Source organism: Pollicipes pollicipes, unplaced genomic scaffold, assembly GCF_011947565.3.
Source record: "Pollicipes pollicipes isolate AB1234 unplaced genomic scaffold, Ppol_2.1 Scaffold_6686;HRSCAF=7923_pilon_pilon_pilon, whole genome shotgun sequence".
Classification (NCBI taxonomy): domain Eukaryota; kingdom Metazoa; phylum Arthropoda; class Thecostraca; order Pollicipedomorpha; family Pollicipedidae; genus Pollicipes; species Pollicipes pollicipes.
This window is the reverse complement of record NW_023596921.1, coordinates 42694716-42711023: the sequence shown is the minus strand read 5'-3', so window position 1 is coordinate 42711023 and position 16308 is coordinate 42694716. Positions and strand designations below refer to the sequence as shown.

The 16308-nt window shown below is 50.6% G+C and overlaps 1 protein-coding gene and 1 long non-coding RNA gene across 2 annotated transcripts; both read left to right on the top strand.

Moving 5' to 3' along the window:
* The first annotated feature begins 7780 nt into the window (after nt 1–7780).
* LOC119108381 (nucleoplasmin-like protein ANO39) lies at nt 7781–11441 on the top strand. Its single transcript, XM_037231957.1, has 3 exons — nt 7781–9380; nt 10543–10706; nt 11145–11441. Exons 1-3 carry the CDS (start codon nt 9359–9361, stop codon nt 11439–11441), a joined length of 483 nt encoding a protein of 160 aa, XP_037087852.1. The 5' UTR covers nt 7781–9358.
* A 756-nt stretch (nt 11442–12197) lies between these two features.
* Nucleotides 12198–13883, top strand: LOC119107210 (uncharacterized). Its single transcript, XR_005095224.1, has 3 exons — nt 12198–12311; nt 12753–12842; nt 13083–13883. It is a non-coding gene; the product is annotated as an uncharacterized LOC119107210 (long non-coding RNA).
* Nucleotides 13884–16308: the final 2425 nt, after the last annotated feature.

Sequence of the window (16308 nt, the reverse complement as noted above, 5' to 3'; positions counted from 1 at the left end):
CCTCTTTGTTTTCGGCCTATCTTCAAAATCCCACTCTAAACGTCACCTTCATTGCAAAGCTGGCATCGCCGGAGTCTCCCTCCAGCTTCCGCACAGCGTCAGTGTGCTCTAGGGATCCATGCCGGGCCCACTGCTCTTCTGCGTGTTCGCGCACGATCTCATCTTGTTCGTGGAGGCCGCTGTGGTGATTAAAGGAATAGATGATATCCCCACTTTAGGCCGCTGGTCGCGTATCGCAGTTGAAACCACCAGTACGGTGCGTCTTGCCCTTGCTTGACCTTTGACTCAGATCAAATGTTTGTGATGTTGGCGTCGACAAAACACAGCTGTTTTTGCTCGGAAGTCGATAAGATGTTCGCCTCCCCACACTACTTTCACCTAAAATTCCGCAAACATTACCTTACCCTTGCTTGGAAGCTCAATATGTCGGACCGATCTTTGACCGTACCCAAGCTGGATTTCTCGACGAGCCCTTCGTCGGGAAACTGCTGGTTCATCATCCTGGTTGGTTTATCGCACCTGAAGCAGTACCTACTCATCACTGCCATCCCGACACTAATAAATGTACTGATTCTGCCGCACGTTTCATACTGCGTATTAGTCCTATCGCAACGGCACACAGCTTAGTTTTTCAGGATTGACTGTTTTATGTATTGAATGCATTCCACCGCTGCTAAGGCTATTATCAACCCAAACGGATTGGCCACATCGAATCCCATTTCAGCAGCTTAGCGGGCTCTCCGCCTGCAGCGAGACTCCCCACTCTTGGGTACAGTACACCTGCGACCCACAAGGCAGGACATTGATTTATTTGTACTCCTGTCCGGCCATTGAGGTAGGGAAGCTGCCGGTTTTCCTCCAGTCTCTACGTTTTACGGCGCGCTGCCGCGTGACGTCATCCGGCAGTCGGTCGTGCCTTTCATTCGACAGTTGAAGCGACACCCATTCAGCGAACATTTGGCGACGTGGTAACGACGCTGCGTTGCTGGCCTCTGTCGCCTTGTGTTATCACTGCGGCATGGGCAGTGATAGCCCAGAGACCGCGTCGATGTTGTCCTTGCGTTCCTCACTGCGCACCACGCGATTAATTGTGTCCACGTTTCACCCGGGAGCGTTCGCATGACTTTTGGCGAAATGACACGTCCCTTTCGTCATGCGATATTCCTCGGTAATCACCCGCTACTGCTTGAAGGTGGACAGCCGTTTTCATTCAGTGCAGAAATCAGGATTTTACTGCATACATTCACCTCGTTAATTAAATAACAATGCCATGGGTGCAGTATGACTCCTGTAGTCAGTACACCCTAGAACCCCGATTAACAATAACCGTCTTATATGGCCTAAATGCATGTCTGTGGCTATGACCAATGAGTAAAATGCGTGTGTCACAAAAACCGTGGTACGAATAAGTATTGCGTGCAAGGATAACTGCGGTACGAATAAATATTGCGTGTAAGAACAACTGCGGTACGAACAAATGCAATTCAAATGAGTGCAGTACCGAGTATTGCGTATGCGGAGTGAAACCGATAGGACGGGTTGTCCTTACGCAGTTTTGCGTATAGGAGTAGTTGCGTGCACATATTTACATAAGGAGAATTGACACAGAATATTTCTAGGCGAACATTTGCTTACGACGCTTGGCGTGCAACGAACTGCTTCTGCGCGAATATTTGTGTACGGGGTTTTGTTGACTAATAGATAAAACACGGAGCTTTTCTGGTCGTGAAACAGGGAGTGCTCCACATTTGTGTGGGGGTTGAACTGAAAAAGCCGTCTTGAAAATCATTCGGTGCAGTTCACAGCCCTGCCCTTCTAAAGAACTAGACAGCTCTAGTTTCTGAGCCACACGCCGCGAAGATGTGTGCACTTTTTCATACTGACTATTTTAAGGTTGCCCAGGCATCCATGACGCTACAATAACGTCGTTGAAATCTTGCCATTCCATTGGTCATGTGGCGATCAAGGCCAATAAAAATGGAATTGTTAAGCGTTCATATCTGGCGTTCTTGAGCACGATTCCCAAATACAACGACCGTCAATTGGCTCCCTATCAATGTTGTGCAAGGCACGACAACGCAATAAGTTTTGACGTATTGAGGAGCATATCTACTAAATAGAGAAATTGTTTTCTCTCGAGCAGTCTTTTCTGCTTAAAAGTATATCAAGTAGCGATAAGTGAGCCTATTTCACCGTGTCTGAAATATCTTGAAATGTGTTAAATTTATCTAAACTAAAAATGTCTCCTAAAAATGGAGACAGACAGGTACCTGTCTCCACGTTGTGTTAGCATGTAAGGCAATACAATCATACAAATGAAGGAAAATAAGACACTCCATCCGAGCAAACCTATAAAATCGTTATTTCTCCCCGCAACACCTTATCGATGTCATGTCTCGTATTACCGGAGTGTGGTGTCCTACTCTCAATTTCCCCTATCGCTGATCTTTTGCTGTTGTCTCCCTCACCTGTTCGCATTTATCTGCCGCACGCGGGCGCAGGATTATTCTGCAAGTACTGCGACAGCTCGCTGCGGTTGGTGAAGGGCGCGGGTAGTCTCCATCACCAGCACCCAGCGTTCAGTTGTTTTTGGCCCGTGTTGAAGGCTCGCTTGCGGTATACTGTGTGAAAAAGAAGATGAAGAAAATATGTGGACGAAAAAGGCTAACAGAAACGTGTTTTTAACTACACCATGCCTTTTTCTATACCAAGGCTTAGATTCCGAACAGTTACGAGTTGTTTAAGTCTGTGGAATCGGCAGTTATTCGGGAAACCATAACAGATGGTGGTAGCTACGGTTTCAGCTAATCAATGTGCAGGACATCACGACTAAATCGCCAACGTCGTTGCGTAAAACCTGCCAAACGAAGTGCGCGAAATTGCCCTAAAATGACAAGGTAAAAATGGCGGGGCTTGGAGGATTCCTAATCCTCAGCGGATTTTGGGATGGAATGCCATGTTGAATCACGGAGCGGACTGCTTTCTGATGGCATGCTTCGCATTCATTGCACATTCGGATCATTTTACACGAGACGTTTACGGGTGTGAATGACTTGATAACGTAGACCCTCACAGGTGTAAAGTTCTGGCTAGCAGCTGCTAGACGGTTGCCCTTGGTCTAGTTGACGAAACCTGAGCGTCTTAGGGGCTTTAGCTTTCTCTGGGTCTTTCCATGTTTTGCAGGATTTCGCCTTGGACAAATAATCAACGACTGGCCAGCGCTCTCCATTTGGCGCACCGAGAGCTTGCAGCTTTAGGAAAAGTGTTGGATGAGAATTGGGCAGATTATCCCTACCCGGGCCACGCATGGCAAAACAGACTTAGTTTATCACGTTTAGCGCATACGAGCACACTTAGCTAATCGTAAAAATCGGTAAATTGCATGTCCTTACAGCGCTCGAACGGAAAACCCCGGACAGCATTTGTGACCAGTGACAGAAGGTGTTTATTTTTCCTGTCGTCTGATGGGCTCCACTAAAGTTGAATAGTTTATTTGCCTTTGGAAGGCTCAAGCTTTCTTGCTATTCCGGCGACACAGCGGAGCGCTCAGGGGTCGTTTATTGACACGTAAGTCCCAGCTGTCATTGTCAGCGGTACGCCCTGCCCCAGGGACGGGCCAGGGCGTCAACCGGGATATCATACCCACGCACGCGCCTCTGTTGGATGCGTGTTACAGCCCAAGCGGGTGGAGCAAACTGTCCGGCTGCAGGAGCATTTGGAACGCTCCCCTAGATGGGCACGGCTATCGAAATGAGGTCAAAGCGTCACGAAATTGCTCTCATGAAGGTGCATTTGAGCGCGCCAAAGTTACGGTACTGACCACCGCATACATGCACATAGACACCTTGACGAGCACGAAGACCCGGGAAACATAAAAAATAACCGCGTGCCCTCGGCACCATGCAGTTACCAAAATAACTGCATCCGGCAAATGCTGTGAAAAACTCGCCAGCCTTGGGCTGTGCCCGTGTTCCGCACTCGCTTCTCCGCGCCTAGTTAGGCACCAATAGCATGGCCCGGCACGTACCGGCGGATCACTCACACCGTGCCAACCCCGGGAGGGCACGTACCTACGGCCGTGCTGCGCAGGCCGTCAGCGCTCCTCGCCGCTCGGCCGCGCAGTGCGACCACAGCTCGTGCGCCACTGCTGGCCCGCCCCCGTGCAGCGCGGCATGCAGGAATGCCGCCGCTCGCGCCGCGCCGGACTCATCGCTTGTCCCCGACAGGGAGCTGCCGCCGGTGGGGCGCTTCCCATGGCCTTTGTTTTCGACAATTAAACCGGGCCGGAGCGCGGGAAGGTCGTCAAAGGTGACGGCGTGTCTGGTGTTCCATCCAACTCCAAAACAAGGGCGCTTGCGGTGTCTGGACTTTTTTGTTCGGGCACCGGCCGTTGTTTATTCTGTGCACATAGGCTGTCGCGTGTTATCGGGCGTTCGGTGTAAACCACAATCGGCTTCCCATCGCCTCACCCGTTACGTAACGCCGTGCCGTTGGCGCCTGTTTCAGAGCCCGCTCCACGGTCGATGTAAGACGGCAGCTCGCGGTAGGCGGCCCCCGCCCACCGGCGCCGGGGCGACCGCCCAAGAAGCCTCACCTGCGTACTCTCAGCCTCGGCAGCGCGCCGCCAGCGGCAGCACCGTCGCTAGGCCAACCGGGGGCCGTGGGGGCGCCACCGTCTGATCCAGCCGGGCGGCCGCCGCCGGCGCGCCTGCCGGGGAGACCGGCCGTGGTCGGCTGTCGTTGCGCGGACCTGTCCTCTCCGCTGCCGCCGCCGCCGGGGCCGAGTCAGGACACGGAGCGTGTCAGTGTCGGCGTCGAGCCAGTGTGCGCGTCGTCTGCGCCGTCGGCGCCCGGTAACACAGTGATGACGAGTGACGATCGGAGCGCGCCACTTCCGCCACCTCAGGCTGCTGGCGGTAGCAGTGACATTGAAGGGTTGCTGTCAACCCCGCCGGAGGATTCTGCATCTGAGGTGCCATGCGGGACGAGTTCGAGTCTCGTCCAGGCGCAGCAGGACACCGCGCAGTCACCCTCGTCTGCGGCGGAGTCAGAGTCGCGACAGAGGTCCCCAGCCGCCGACGACTCGGCCGGTCTGAGCCAGTCAGAACGCCCGGAGCAGGCGACCTCTGAGCAAACCCCAGGATCAGAGGCCACTGGAGGACCGCCGGGCGCCTGACGTCTCAGCACGATCACCAGCGAGTCACGTCTCATGACGATGCCAAGAAGTCGTGCCAGCCCTCGTCGGGAGCTGCGGACGCAGGGAGACTCACCCGACAGGCGTCCCCAATGCGGGATCGGGTCAGGGCTTGGCACGGCTGGGGCCCAGGCAGAGCTGGACGTCAGGAGCGTACCAGCGCTACAAGCCGGAGCTGCCGCCCAGGACCCACCGCGGGTAAGTGTTGCAGTGAGGAGCTCTTCACTATTCTGGTGTTGCACAGTGTTTTTGTCTCCTTTTTTGCTGTAATCTTGCCCGGTATCCAGTGTTGAGTGTTTCGGAGCAATGGGAAGGCGATCTATTTTTCGCCCTTTCGGTGGATGTTTTCGAAAGAGGGCACGCTTAGCACACTCCTTGACCCCTTGATGGTGATGACCATGATTGCAGTTTTCAGGGGAAATATATATGCGAGCAATCGCGATATTGATGCAGAGCGCGCACCAACATTTTCAAGCATGGGGCGTAGTAAAAAAGCAGTCCAAACTGGCTTCAACTGCAGCCATAAATCATGATGGCGTGACCAGAAACGAATCGTCCCGAAAACGGCTTCTGAGGGCAAGAATGAGATTGATACAATTGGTTGCTACGCAACACCATAGCGTGTTCTATTTGAATTGGCGTTGTTTTTGTTCAACTCGGGCCTGCCTGATCCTATCGCTCCCAGCTGCGTCATGACTGTGACCACTACCGGTGCCTTTAGCTGGGGAAGCTACCGGAGTTGACTGCTGGAGGAGTGAACCGATAGCCTGGCCGAGGTACTCGCGGGGAGGGGGAGGGGGAGGGATGATTCTGAAACCGGGACAGGCTCCCCTTTGTCAGTGGCTAATTGGTGAACATTTCCGTTTGTCGACCCTCCTTTCGAATTTAAGGAAGCCATATCATCCCGACAGCAGACTTCCAGATGGTCGAGACAAAACACTGCACCAAATCAAAAGAAGAGCCCCCAGGGCGAGACTGAAAGAATTTCTGTCCTGTGGAAGGCTGTAGATAGCCAAAGGCTGGTCCTCTTGATCACCAGGATGTTAGCAGACGATCCAAAGGAGGCTCCATCAGATGAACAGGAAGCCCCTTAAAAGAGGAAACCTTGCCAGCCCAAGGGGAGTCCAGATTACCAAAACTGGAGGCCCCACGAGGCCAAGATATATAATCAAATGATACATTTTTGCTTTTAAAAGAACTGGGCGAAATCCAGCACAATTTGTATAGTATGTTTGAAATGGAAGGCTCTACATCCGCTTAGGAGGTCCCAAAGTCTGCATGCCCCGTTGGTGTAGAAATGTGGTGACACTGCCCCTAGAATAAGGCCTCCATGTGAAGCTCGCTGCCACACACATGTGACATCATTTGGCAATGAGCACGACTGCTCGATATGGGTAAAGCCGATTTGTCCCGCAGATTTGACGCTTGCTGCACGTGAAGCCCCTGACCCGGATCCCCACGAGATCGGGGGATCTTGGCGCCTGATACAGATAAGCTAATTAGCAGCGCATGCTGCTCGACTGGCTCAAGGGATAAACGTGATATCTAAAAATGACAGTAGTGTTTTGCCGGCATCGCGAGTGATTGGAGGATCTGGGGTTTTGAAACAAGGATTCATCTGCACTTTTTCTTTATACTTTTAGAACGACGTCGTCTTTGTAAGCCCCAGCTATACTGAAACAGTGGCGACATGATCGCAGGCGATTTCATTAACATCTCTAAGGCGCTGTCTTACCATATCTCAGTAGCTTCTTCACCAGCATTTTGTAAAATGTTGATAGGATAACAGAATATCATCACAATGAAAACAATGAATCATACTTTCGACTCGAAGCTCAGTTCGTTAGTCTTCGCGTTGCGCAGGGTTTCGACCTCATTTGACCTGTGCAAAGCGTATGCAGTTCTCATGTAATTCTGCTCAACAAACTCGCTTAAAGTAATATAGAATGGCATTAGTCATCGTCATAGACTCAGATCTATGACCAAGCACATTCACAAGAATTCCGTTTGGGGGGAGGGGGGTCACGAAGTCTCGTCAAGTCGATGAGTTCAGTGTACCATCACAGGATTAATGCTAACCATTCGTGAAGAGTGGGGAGAGGGGGAGGGCCCGGCGCCCTGATTCCCTCCCCCGCCCACGCTTCGTCCTTGCGCGCACTTTCTAACACGAGCTTGTCTCTGGCTGGAAAACCTCAAGCAACATCTTGACGTGGTATTACTGTGGTGTATGGCAGTTGTTTAGGGCGCCTACGCGCCAGGCAAGTGGAGCTGCGCGAGAGAGTTGGGCTTGGGTGGTGGCGCGTGGCGAGGGCGCGGCGTGTTCGGTCGCCTCGGACGTTATATTATTGCTATTGTTGTTATTACCGAGGTATTGGGCAAATACTCACGGTAACACTTGACTTAGTGTATGGGCGGACAGCAAGAGCGGACAGGATACTACAGTTACCCATTGGCATATCCTAAGATTTTAATCTTCGAGAGCTAGCATTGGAAAAAGGCTTTGTGCGAACAGGTAATCACATAAACCCATGTTCAACATCACCCATTTTCATAAAACAAGAGAGCTAGTGCTGTCCGTACCTCTTGTTGATCATCAATACGCTGATAATTTTCGGAGGATTTTTGTTCAGCGGCATCGACAACATTGGCGCATTGAGTAAACGGTTTCTTTGCATGTTCCAATGCAGTAGTCATTTAAGACCTCGCTTTGCTTAAGTGAGATGGTGAAGTACATTTGATTTTGGATCACTTTCTCTCTGAGAATAGCATATCGTAGTTTCACTGTTCACTGATTCCAGTCTGGGCTCCAGAGCTTCTGAGATACGTCACTGGTCACTTATTAACATCAAAGGTTCTGCTCTTGATTGCGGGAAGACACCGTTTTTGTAAGTTATCAAGGCATTTTATCACGTCCGTGCCAATTTAAAGGCTCTGAGACCGACGGTATAAGGATCAAATCGAGGACGTCGTTCTCAGCTTAAGAACTCCTGGTCACCGGCGACCGATGGAAGAAGCCTCTCTTTCCCCATCCCTCAGAGCCTGTTGTACACACATTCGTGATACACGCACACACGCATAAATGCTTGGAGTGCCGTTTCGAACAGCAGGTCATCCTCGTGAAAATGCTTGATTTGAGCATTCCGAGGCCACGCCGTCTGTATTGTGTTTGATCGAAAATTATTATTAGATGTTTGACGGCCGATGGTATTGTTTCCGTTCCCGTAAAGAAGAGAAAACCTTGGTTAGTCATCTCTCCACACACCGCAGCAGAGCAGACGGAAAATATCGAGCCAGGGGCGGTTCCAGCAGTAGCTGGCGGTAACGCTCCTGGCTACTGGACGCCACCGCTGACATTATGCCGTTCTGTCATTCAGCGACGGCATCTGCCCGTCGGCCAACCGCCCTCATTTGCTCCGGGATCGCTACTGGGGCTTCTAAGCCGCATCTTAGCCTCGCCCGACCAGCGCACGGTCTGATTAGCCATGGCCATGACACGCACGGCATGCCGCTGCGGGCTAGCCACGGGCATCGGAGGCGAACCCCCGCCTTTCGCAGGATTTGGGCGTTCCAGGGAAGCTCTGTCTGATCAGACAGCTTTCATGCAGAAGACCTGGGCAATATCACAGCCCAGCTTTTCAGGATTGCATTGCCTTCTCTGGTTGCGGACGACTGTACGACGGTTTGATCAATGGCTGCAAGCAATGATTGGACCCATTCGTGTTCATTAAAAAGCCTTTGAAGCCCATTAAAAGCATGAAAATCAGACCCGGTACCTTTCCTTCAGCATTTGCGCCAGGATTTATGTCATGTTTACGGAAACGGCCAACTCGTCACAGTTTACCTGCGAAGTTGTGCGCCCGTCACGACGCGACCGTTGCGTAAAAGCAAGACGCCAGTCCTAAGCGAGCGGGCATCCTGATGGCATGCGTGCTCCTCCCTTCATCACAAGTCACAGCATACGCGAAAATCAGACCAGTTGGCTCTCCTCGCTCCGGGCAACCGCCCCGGGCTCCGTGGCCTCCGCTTGCGTGAGCCAATCAGGGCACCGCGTGCGTCGGGGGCAGGGGAGGGGCCGCGAGCTGCTGACCTTCCGCGCTCTTTGTGACCCGGCGGCAGTCGGCCGATCGAGAGTGGTGCATTGGACCGGAGCGGCGCCTGGACATCATGCTGCAAGACTGGTTCTGGAGTGAGTAGCGCCGTTTTTTACGTGTTATGCCGCAGACCGGTTTAGAGCAGGTGGCGCACGAAGTTTGAATGGTCGTCAAAATCTGCTCACCACATCATTCATTGATGGTGACAGCATGGATGATAACAATACATGAGACATTTTGGAAAATGAATTGTTTTAGTCGGGGTAAACTGTCAGATTAAGTGGGCGTCAGCTACTTTTGCGCCAGATGCGTCGTTACACATTTTTGCTTTGCTGCATTTCACTTCGGCTTGGGCTAGGCTGGTAACCACCTCCGAATGTTCCATCTGTGTTGTCACTGCATATGTTACTTTGGTCTCGGTTGAGCTGATACGTTCCAGTATCGCTTAAAGTTTCATCTGAGTGGCCACACAGTCTGGCTCTGTACACTGAACTTGTGTTGTAACGGTGGCGTAGTTGGCGGCGCGTTTTTATCCAAGGCATGAACATGACTATTTTCACTGTCTGCACCCCTTTTCACATTTTCCCTTTTCATTGATTGCTGGTATATTGGCTTGTAGGTTTATTGCTGGTATATTGACATACGCTGCTTTGAGTGCTTGAAGGGAGTGTCCCACCTTTAGAGCATGTTCCAGAAACATATTCGAGTGAAACCTCAGCACTAGTTACGTCTGATCCTGAGGTTTCACTGCAGCTGCGCTACCCAAAACTTTTGGTAGCGTCACTGCAGGACCGTCAAAACATAATAGGGACATAAATTTTGATTTTTTGTGTCCAAATTGCGCTGTCAACGCTATGTAACAGCACAACGCTTCTTCCCTGCACTCGCAACCACCCTCGTCATTACAACCGCCTCGCGCACCTCTACTGGTGCGAGTGGAATAACCTCTGTATTTTGACTCTTTGTACAACTGGTGCTCTTTGCTAAACAATTTAACTCGCAGCTGATGTGAACGTCGAATCTCAGTTTCCCAGCTGTTAACAAATATGATCTAGCCCAATAGTAGACCACCTCCGTCCTGCTGAGCCAATATGGTGTCACGCACCTCCACATAATGCAGTCTGATGCCGTGGCTTGCTCAAGAACTCGTGTTCTTAGCTCTAGCGGTGTCAGTGGTGTCATTTGCCCAGCTCTAGCGGTGTCTGTCGTTGGGCAGCGCCGCGCTCATCCAAGGAAACCTGGCGGGCGCTGCCACAGGCACCACGCTGACGAAGGACGGCCGTGAGTACCGATGGCTGCCGACCTTCTCCGAGGTGGACGACAGCTGCGAGAGTGTCGACCTGCAGGCGGAGGGTCATGGCAAGACGCTCCAGCTCACCCTGGCTCTGGTTAGCCCCGATGCCAAGACGGGGGAGGTGCAGGTACGGCCGCACAGCGCTGGGAAGTGGCAGAGGAGCAGGCAAAGCACCTCAGTGGTGTCTCGGAAATGGGGCTTATCCGGTCCCGAACTGAAAGTTGCATTCACAGTTTCACTTTGCATGCACAAATTTGGAAGTACAGTGGTGTGCTATGTAGCAAGTAGGGAAATGTGTGCCCCGAGAACATTAAATGCTGCAATATGTACCGAGATCTAATATGTATTCTACCTCCACCAACGAAGTCAAACTTGTACAAACGTTCCGGAAATGGCGTCGACCAATCACAAATAGCTGGTCTGCCGTTCCGGAAATGGCGTCGACCAATCACGAATAGCTGGTCTGCAGTCTGTTCGGTGGCCGAGGACGACTCTGACCAGCGCCCACCCGAGGCACAGCTGCGGGTGACTGGCCGAGCTGTGACGTGCCTCTGCCCGGCGGCAGGAGGTGGAGGTGGTGACCAAGGACTCGCGCGAGGCGGACGTGGTGGCGACGGTGGCCGTGCTGGTGGCCGGCTCGCTGTACCAGACGTCGCTGTCCGTGGAGCTGCCCCAGGTGGCGGCCACGCTGAGGCTGAAGCGTGGCGACGGACCCGTCACACTCGTCGGCAAGGAATTTGTCGGTACGAGCGTGGGCCGAGGTGGCACAGACTGGGAGGTGATTTCAGCGCTGGTGTGGCGGGGGATTGCAGGCTCTTCCGCCCCAGGCTTCCGACTGAGGCGTCGACATAGATGCCTCTGATAAGAAGGCTGCAAATGTGAGCCAGGGAAGCACAGACCGCAGCCAATAATATTTAACATGTTTTATGTCGCATGATACACGAATGTGTTACGCAATTCCTCCGTCCAAATACTAGATAAAGCAACGCTCAATACTAATTTTTCATTTATATCCCTTCCTGCCACGGTGGCAGGCAGGACGACGCTATATCACCTCATCAGCTGAGTGTAACGTAATGCCCCAATCATGCACGAGATAGAATGCAATATATCAGAAATGAGGCCAAATTTATTGAGACTGCGGGCCTGCTCCTTGTTAGAAATGGGGGATATTCGGACGATCGTGAATTTTAACTATGGACTTAGCAGATTCTAAACTTATTTTGGGAATTTCTGTCCAACCTGTTTGACTCGTTTCCAACATCCGGGCTTCCTCCCAGTATAGACGTGTCCAGCTTCCCGTCATCCTCGTTCTTCTGTATACTTCTTACACACGTGTTTTTAATGAATTAGCGGAGCATTCCCCTTCCAATTTTGGGTGTAACGATGCAACATTTCATATACCCCCATCAGCGAACTGATTTACACGCTTTACGTTGTGACTCACGTCGTGTATGCTCAGATAACACGGGTGGGAACGGGGGTCGTCCAACAAGCCGTTTTCCCTTTTCTATCGCTGGATGTCGGGATACCACACCGTTTGTATTATGTGGCGCTAGGAGTCAAAGGATTCCACCAGACTGTGCTTGTGTGGCCATGTTCAGTTTGAGCTATTTACATGCACCTTGTTGCTTTTTAGACCGGGATATGGATCCCGATGAAGATCTTGAGGAGGAAGAGTTGGATGATGAAGCTGAGGAAGAGGCTGTGGAAGAGATAGGTGGTGCAAAAGGTACCGCTGTATTCATAAATAATATTTCAGCGCACTTAAAGATATTTCAGTCGCTTTTTCTTGCAAAGCTTGCGTTTGCACCATCTTATAATGCAATTCTCACTTTAGAGCGTGGGCATGTGAAGATGCCCCTCACAATGGCATCAAGCTTCACCCGGGGTTATGCGGATACGTATCGTCGATGAGGTGCTGGGAAAACACCAGACCACTGCGCACTGAAAAGGCGCTTTGAGTTTCACGGGATTGCAGCAATTTTGGTAACAGGGCTGTGTGATATGTATATCCCGCTCCATTTTGAGATGTCTTACGTGCACTCCAGTTCACGTCATGGGAGGTTATCTGCAACGGCTGCGTCAGTGCCGCGCCTTCCACCCTTAATATCTGTGGCACTTGTGATCGCGTGCTGACCCTCGAAATGAACAAACTGGCTTTCATTTTTAGATCGACCAGAAGAAGCGAAAAAAGCCGGAAACCAACGGGAGGGCAGCGAATGGAGTAAGCAACGCCAAGAGAACGAAGGTAGACATTAAGGTGAGTTCTTAAATGTTCAATCAGTGTCGTCTTAAGCCCGGTCTCATCTTGCGGAGAGTTCACTTGCCGATTTTTTTTTTTATCGAGGAGAGAATAACTAACGTAGGTAACAGACGTGATGTACGTGTGCGATAGAATCCCATACAGTACTGTGTGGTGCCTCGCAAACCGCATTGGCTTCCGCATAGCGCGATTTCATTGATTATTCAGTTGAAACTTACATCATGCTTGTCTCTCTAGAACAACGGTATGGACGACGATGCGGACGAAGACGAAGAAGCTGACATGGACGAAGGCGAGCTAGACGAGTCCGACGAGGACTTCAGCGAGGACGAGGAGCCGCCAGTGCGCGTGAAGAAGTCGGCCAAGAAGACCCCTGCTGTGGTCGCCGCTGCCCCCCAAAAGAAACAGCCGCCAGCAGGCAAGAAGCCAGGATCAGGTAAAAAGCCGCAAGCCAAGAAAACGCCCAAAGCCAAGGCTTGATTGCTTGTTTAATGCGGTGCCAAGTTGTGCCTTGAAATGTATATGCAGTGTTACGAAATATATGTTGCAAGGTTATCAGCATTTTGAAATCTTTCTCAGGAGCCAAACACAATTTCGGAAGTGTTGACTGCATACCACAGCTGCTACGAAATAACTGATGCATGTCATACCTACTGTTCTCCCGATCTCCTGTCGCCGAGTCCGATATCTGCACTTGTTTCTTTTCCTCCTAGTTCGGAGCAAACGTTACAGGGAGGATGACTGAGAGGATGTTACAGTTGGGTTAGGATGATATACCGTGAATGCAGGACGTGAATGACATCAGGACATTACTGGTATAGTAGCCTCGCTCCTTTGCATGGCCGTTTTCACCAGGGACTGAGGCAGGGACGTCTAGTTCTGCTGACTGTTTTTTGGTTTGTTGTTCACCAATCCAGCCAACCAATCGTGCTAATTCAAAAGGCATTTAGTTTTGTTTGGTTTATAATGAGTGATATATTGATTTGATCATGCAGTGATTTTGTGAACAAGCATACCAGGCCCACCAGGGGGCTGTCGAAGGCGTCACATGGCAGTTGATTTTTTTATTTATTTATTTATTTTTTGATGGCGCTGAATGTTTCAATAGTCTTGTGTGCTTCAGACCTCCGAAACGTGGATGGTGGACGGACGCTACGAATGGATGACGCAAACAGTTCTCAAACTTCTTGTGACAGAGAAGAATAGAAATGCCGTGAGAGGTTAGGTGAAGCTGTGATTGGGCCATTACGCACTATCTCCTGTCAATGCGTCGAAACGAAAACCAGAACGCCTCCGTGCCGTTCTGGCAATGGGATTAGATGCGTGGTACTCCCGAAAGCTTGTCAGAAGATTGGAGGAGTCTACAACCCGTTGATCTGGTTATACCTGCGGGAATTGTATCGGTCCTCAAGTAAATTATTTCGATGCCTTTATCAGTATTGTGTGTTTGGCTACGGACGGGCCTGAGCGAACTCTGCGAATTGCCAAATATTTGTTGGGTCTGGGTAGAACCGATTCGTTTAAATATTTATGCGAGTTTGAGTCGGCGCGAGTCACCTGCCCTGATAACCATAACATATGTATCGACCTGACGAGAAATATAAGTAAACTGATAAGTACTAGGTAGTTTTCGTTCCTGTAGAGCAAAAACTAAAATGTTACATCTATCGCGACCTCATTCAATGATGCCCTTTCCAGGCTTTTACGGCTGTTTTGGCAGCGCCCCGGGCGACATAGAATCTAGGCCCCATGCCATGCATGATGTCGCACCCTTAGATTCTAAGTCTCTTGGTAATCGCAGCGACCCGGAACGACACAAATTCTAGGTGGACGTCACGTAGAATCTTTGCCGGACCCCTAAAAACGAGATAAAAATGGCGTAACAGGCTCATTTGTAAGCAAACCCATTTGATCGCTTAGGGCCGACAACGGACGTAGAAATGTTGTCACACTTAACAACAGCATAATTTGTAGTTTCCATTGTTAAAAGGGGTGCCCACATTCGGAGCATATTTCAAAAGTGTACTCTAGTAAAACCTCAGAACCATTTATTCTAATGACGGCACTGAGTAGTGCCAGTGCAGCACCATCGAGATATAATGAGACTAATTAAAAAATTACGCTGTCGCTACTGTAACAGCACTACCCGTCTTCCCTGGAAGTTGTGGGGACAGCCGTGACAACCGCCGCGGTTATGACAACGGCAAAATCCGCTTAGGGCCGATGTCAGCTGTTACTGAATGAGGTCAGCACAACTGAACGTTTGTGATTGTCACATAGGGTTGCAAGGGCCAGTTTCTGAGAAGCGCATTGGTCAAAGTTTGAACCAATGCGTTGCTTAAGACTCTGTGGTGCTCCGTTTTCCAAAGCCAAATTGCTCTTCGAAAAGAGCCACTGTAGTGAACGCCGTAGGGGAGAAATAAAAGCCATAGCATTAATTGAATTCGCGGGATAATAGCTTCATATTCGCATATCCTTTTGTTTAAACAGAGTTTCAAGTTTTCGTAGCATGTAGTATCCAAACAAACTGACAAATTAGTGTGCTGCAAACATTACGGAACACACTCGTTGGAAAAAAGCGAGGCAAATGTATTACTTTCATGGTGGTGAGCAGGGAGTCCAATGACATTTCTCCCGCAGGAGCGACTTCTGTAAAGTGAAATTCTAGATTATTCAAGAAGATTTCGAGAACTTGTGTTACTGATCTAAACGTACTTGTCTGATATAACACTCAGTGAAAAGTACAAAAAGGTGGCATGCTGCCTTCAGTGGTATGCATGGCATGCAAACATGCGAACGAAAAATGCTAGTGCCTCGCATGCACGGTTATTGTCACGAAGGTTACGAAGATGTTGCAGAGCGTGTCAGCACCACGTGCACATCCGGCAAGCCACGGAGAAAAGAACGTTCTTGCTGCGCTGCGAATGCACCCTATGCCTTTACAATTGCTAAATTCCTGGGCGGTTGGCCATCGGAAATAACTTGATCAGAATCGATCCTAGCATCAAATCATGCCTCCTTGAGTCGGAATCGGAGTTGCCATATTGCTTCAATTTCAAACGGAGCGGAATCCAGCTCAGTCCAGCCCACTCACGACGGTCACGCCGTGACGCGCTCCCGTAGCCATACAGCCGACAGATCACCATGCGTTCATGTTGCACCGCAGCGGCACCGTAGACGGGATGGCATTCGCACCGTCTGTCACCGTGGCTTTAATGCTGCAGCTTCGGGATCAGCTGCAGCAGCTGATCGGCTGAAGAGTCCGTTGACTGAGCAGGCGATGCCGTGCCCCCACTGTGCGCTAGCGGCCGTGCCCACATTGTGAACTTATTATGAAGCATCACTCGAACGGATAATACTTAAAGGGAATGTTTCACGTTTGAAGATATTGAGGCAAGCATCCGATGCGATGAAACAAGCTGACTTATAACTATTGATGCGCATTTAGTGACTGCTGGTGTGC

Bases quoted from the DNA above. Each gene is read 5' to 3' on its own strand.
- LOC119108381 (XM_037231957.1), top strand. From the start codon at position 9,359: ATGCTGCAAGACTGGTTCTGGA. The intron at 9,381-10,542 runs GTGAGTAGCGCC...GCGCTGCCACAG, and splicing joins GCTGCAAGACTGGTTCTGGA to GCACCACGCTGACGAAGGAC. The intron at 10,707-11,144 runs GTACGGCCGCAC...GCCCGGCGGCAG, and splicing joins CCAAGACGGGGGAGGTGCAG to GAGGTGGAGGTGGTGACCAA.